Raw genomic sequence first — 4528 nt, forward strand, 5'->3', positions numbered from 1 at the left:
AATTACAAAAAATACCCTTTCATATTATATTATTCAAGGGCACTTTAGTCTTTTTTAATATACTTATGGTTGGATTTGAACCCATATCAATATGTATAACTTTAAATTTACCACTTAACTAAAATTTTATTTTGAATTTTTTATACATTTTAATTTTATTATGCAAATTTTATTACCTTCATATATTTTGTTATTTATTGTATGTTATTTTAAGCACAAATATGTGTTCTAAACATGTGGTTTTATATGCAGACATGTGTGATAGAGTTTCTAATCTATACTATTTATAAAGCCCTTTACTAAGTAATCGGATCTCAACTCGTTAGGAAAATTATTTTAATGTCCCTTTGCATTTAAAATAAATTATATTATTTGATTTTATCAAAAAATTATATTATTTGAGCGTACTTTAATCTTTTTTATTAAAAAGAATAAAAATATGCATAGATGAATTTGAAACCAAGCCATTTAGATTAACAAATTTCCTTCAACTTACCACTCAACCAGAATTTTATTTTGATATATTTTTACATTTAAATTTTACTATACACACTTTATTACCTCTATCAATTGTGTATATCTATATCATTATTTAATCTATTCTATTATTTAAGTGTGTGACTGTGTTGGTGTTTTGAATCAACTCGACACCTACTTAGTGTATGAAAATACTAAAACATCCTCACAAAATTTAAAAATTATATTATTACAAGCGTATTTTTACCTTTTTCTTATGATTTTTTAAAAACTAATAATAAAGTTGCAAATGTGTAGATTTGAACCCGAACCAGTGCCACTAGTGAATAAAATTTATAAAAAAAAATTACCACTTACACCAAAGTTTTATTTTAATATTTTTATACTTTTTAATATTATCACACAATTGTTTTACTTACATTATTATATATATTGATAATGTGGTTGATTGAATTGATGTCTTAAGTCAACTCGATACTAATACTAACTAAAATAAAATGATAACATCATGATAAACAATTAGAAGAAAAATGCTTAATTTTCAATCGTATACTTATGTGATAGGAGTTTTATGTTAATAATAAAACTAAAATCTTTAAGCACGACTCTATACAAGTAAATACAAGAGGTAGACTCTTGGGGAAAAAAAAAAACCTTACACGATGGCACATGTAAGACCTGGAGTGAAAGATCCCATTATAAATATAGAATATACATTTAACCTCAGTCCTAACTTCTTTTGATCTCAGTTTCTTTTTGTTTTCTTAATTATGGCAGCTTCCTTTCGTAAGTCAGAACCAGTGCAGGGTAGATCACAAACCCATGCTACTTTCGAGGTTGAAAACCTTAATCCAACGCCAGGGAGTAACAATGGATGCCGAAGTAACAGGTTTATGGAGGATGGTGTTCTCTTGACTTGGGACGATTTGTGGGTCACGGTTGCTGGTGGAAGACCGATCCTTCAGGGCCTGACTGGTTATGCTCGCCCTGGTGAGCTGTTGGCCATAATGGGTCCTTCGGGTTGTGGCAAATCCACACTTCTTGATACCTTAGCGGGGAGACAGGGTCCCAAAACAAGCCAAGCAGGACATATTCTTATCAATGGACGTAAACAAGCCTTGGCTTATGGAACATCTGTAAGGAGAAATTCCATAATAATTTCATTATAAAGTTCCCTTTTTAATTGCATGCAAATTAAATTACTACCATGGATCACACCGCAGGCATATGTAACCCAAGACGATGCGTTGATTACAACACTGACTGTAAGAGAAGCTGTTTACTACTCAGCTCAGCTTCAGTTACCGGATACAATGGACAATTCAGAAAAGAAGGAGAGAGCCGAAACGACGATCAGAGAAATGGGTTTGCAAGACGCCATGGATACTCGGATTGATGGGTGGGGTGCTAAAGGACTAAGCGGTGGCCAAAAGAGGAGAGTTAGTATTTGCATTGAAATATTAACACGCCCTAAGCTTTTGTTCTTGGATGAACCAACTAGTGGGCTTGACAGTGCGGCTTCATATTATGTGATGAGCAGAATCGCAAGCCTGAATCAGAAAGACAATATTGGAAGAACAATCATTGCATCCATCCATCAGCCTAGCACTGAAGTGTTTCAACTATTCACCAATCTTTACCTTTTATCTGCAGGCAAAACTGTGTATTTTGGTCCTGTTTCTGCTGCAAATGAAGTATGTTCTTTTTAACTAGTATAACATATATATAAAGAGAGAGTTGGCAAAACAAACTAACCTATCTTATTTTCTAAAATATGTAGTTTTTTGCTTTAAATGGATTCCCTTGCCCAACTCTCCAGAATCCATCTGATCACTTCCTCAAAACCATCAATAAGGATTTTGACAAGGTATGATGGTCAAGACCGTGAGCCCAATATGGGTTGGTAACTAGTCTACAAATATTTCCCAATGTACATCAAGTATCCTGTATGATGTTTTGTTCTTTTAAACAGGATATTGAGCTAGGGTTTGCTAATGGAATCCCCACACAGGAAGTTATTGATATCCTGGTGAAGTCATATAAGTCTTCAGATATATACCAAATGGTTCAGAAAGAGATTGCTCAGATTTGTAAAAAGGTTAGTCAGGTTTATAACAGCTCATTATTTTTTTCTCTGAACAGAATCTAAAATAGATAATCCAAAAGGCATTAAACATATTGGATGTTGGATTTTCATGTCAGGGTGGTGGAGCATTGGAGAAAAATAAAAGGCAGTCTGGGTTCTTCACCCAATGCCATGTCCTCACCAGAAGATCTTTCACTAACATGTCTCGTGACCTTGGCTACTATTGGTTGCGTCTAGGTATCTATATGTCATTATCTATTGTCATTGGCACTGTATTTAGCCACATCGGGATGGGCTATGGATCAATCCAGGTTCGTAAATGAATACATAATATTGATTGATTGATTTCAACACTGCAAGTGATCATATGGCAATAATATTTAAGGGTCTTTTTTTTTTTCAGGCTAGAGGTTCATTGATGATGTTTGTGGCATCATTTCTAACCTTCATGGCCATTGGTGGATTCCCTTCTTTTGTAGAGGAAATGAAGGTATTCGAACGTGAAAGACTAAATGGACACTACGGTGTCACTCCCTTTGTCATCGGAAATACGTTATCTGCTCTGCCATTCTTGGCACTGGTCGCACTTATTCCAGGCGCAATTACATATTTCCTTCCAGGACTTCACCATGGATATCAACATTTCTTGTTCTTCGTCATCATAATATTCGCTTGCATGATGTTGGTGGAGAGTTTAATGATGATTGTGGCAAGTGTGGTACCCAATTTCCTGATGGGAATCATAGTGGGTGCTGGAATTCAAGGGCTAATGATGTTGGTCGGCGGATTCTTCCGACTACCCAATGATCTTCCTAAGCCGTTGTTGAAATATCCCTTCTACCACATCGCTTTCCACAAATATGCCTATCAGGGACTGTTTAAGAACGAGTTTCTAGGCTTGACTTTTCCCAATGTTGAAGCTGGAAATGGAGGGCCACCAACCATTACTGGTGAAGAAATTTTGAAGCAAAATTGGCATTTTGAAACGGCATACTCTAAGTGGGTTGATCTTTCTATCTTGTTTGCAATGGTTGTATTTTATCGAGTATTGTTCTTGATTATCATCAAGACTACCGAGAAGGTAAAACCGGTGATGGTGAAATTCATGTCCGCAATTCGCAAGGAAAGAACGCAGGTAACTGTGAATCCATCGGCCACACCTTCGGCGACGCCTTCTTGTGCGGATAAGGGACGGTGGCTGTAATCAGTGTGTATCAATAGGTTTTGTTTTCATGCGTTACAACAAATATAGTTGCTAATCCAGTTTTAGTTTGGTTGAAATTATTATTGTTGGGTGCCGTAGTCTAGGTGCCCAAACTAAGTGATTAAATAAATCCTTCTCTATCTATTGTGAGTCGAGTATTCCTTCTCTTTTCCCTTCTTTAAACTCCGATTCGCATTTTTTATAGAGATTTCACTGATCAATGATAGAATAAGATCTATTTTGTATCATATATAAGGGATTTCCTGACTTGGACTGAAGAAGCAACGTCACTCGATTATTATTAAACTGACTGCAATCTTTTTCTATCAGTGAGGATCCCACCAGAGTGTCTTTTACTTCTAATAGGCCATGAACTAGATCAAAATCATTCTCAACAAACCCATAAGAAGTGATCCCATTTTTTTCACTAGGTCTGGATAAAGACCAAAGGTCTTGAGCGATCGATCCGGTAGAACAACTCAAAAGATAAAGAAATATCGTTATATTCATGCTCATTCCAAAGCTCGAAGTACCATTTGTACAAATAAGAATCCCCTTTGTTACGTGATTTTTTCTTCATATAGATAGATATAGGATCTAAAGGGCAATTACTTAGACGTACATTTTGTACAACAACCCTTCCTATCTAATTGTATTAGTGTCTATAATTGATTTCTTCTGTGTAATACTAATGGATAGGGTCTCATTGGAAAGTGCAACAAGATCTCGTGCATTGGAACCTACGGTTATGGACTCGAATC

The 4528-nt window shown here is 35.4% G+C and overlaps 1 protein-coding gene across 1 annotated transcript; it reads left to right on the forward strand.

The window, feature by feature from the left end:
- The first annotated feature begins 1124 nt into the window (after nucleotides 1-1124).
- Nucleotides 1125-4022, forward strand: LOC108475608 (ABC transporter G family member 1-like). The gene is made up of 6 exons (XM_017777586.2): nucleotides 1125-1613; nucleotides 1701-2171; nucleotides 2258-2344; nucleotides 2450-2575; nucleotides 2680-2874; nucleotides 2967-4022. The coding sequence occupies exons 1-6, from the start codon at nucleotides 1248-1250 to the stop codon at nucleotides 3765-3767; spliced, it is 2046 nt and encodes a 681-aa protein (XP_017633075.1). The 5' UTR covers nucleotides 1125-1247; the 3' UTR covers nucleotides 3768-4022.
- The last annotated feature ends 506 nt before the right edge of the window (nucleotides 4023-4528 follow it).

The sequence above is a fragment of the Gossypium arboreum genome, chromosome 3, assembly GCF_025698485.1.
Source record: "Gossypium arboreum isolate Shixiya-1 chromosome 3, ASM2569848v2, whole genome shotgun sequence".
Classification (NCBI taxonomy): domain Eukaryota; kingdom Viridiplantae; phylum Streptophyta; class Magnoliopsida; order Malvales; family Malvaceae; genus Gossypium; species Gossypium arboreum.

Coding starts and splice junctions, on each gene's coding strand:
- LOC108475608 (XM_017777586.2), top strand. CDS start 1,248: ATGGCAGCTTCCTTTCGTAAGTCAGAACCAGTGCAGGGTAGATCACAA. Junction 1,614..1,700: donor CCTTGGCTTATGGAACATCT/GTAAGGAGAAAT, acceptor ATCACACCGCAG/GCATATGTAACCCAAGACGA. Junction 2,576..2,679: donor TTGCTCAGATTTGTAAAAAG/GTTAGTCAGGTT, acceptor TTTTCATGTCAG/GGTGGTGGAGCATTGGAGAA.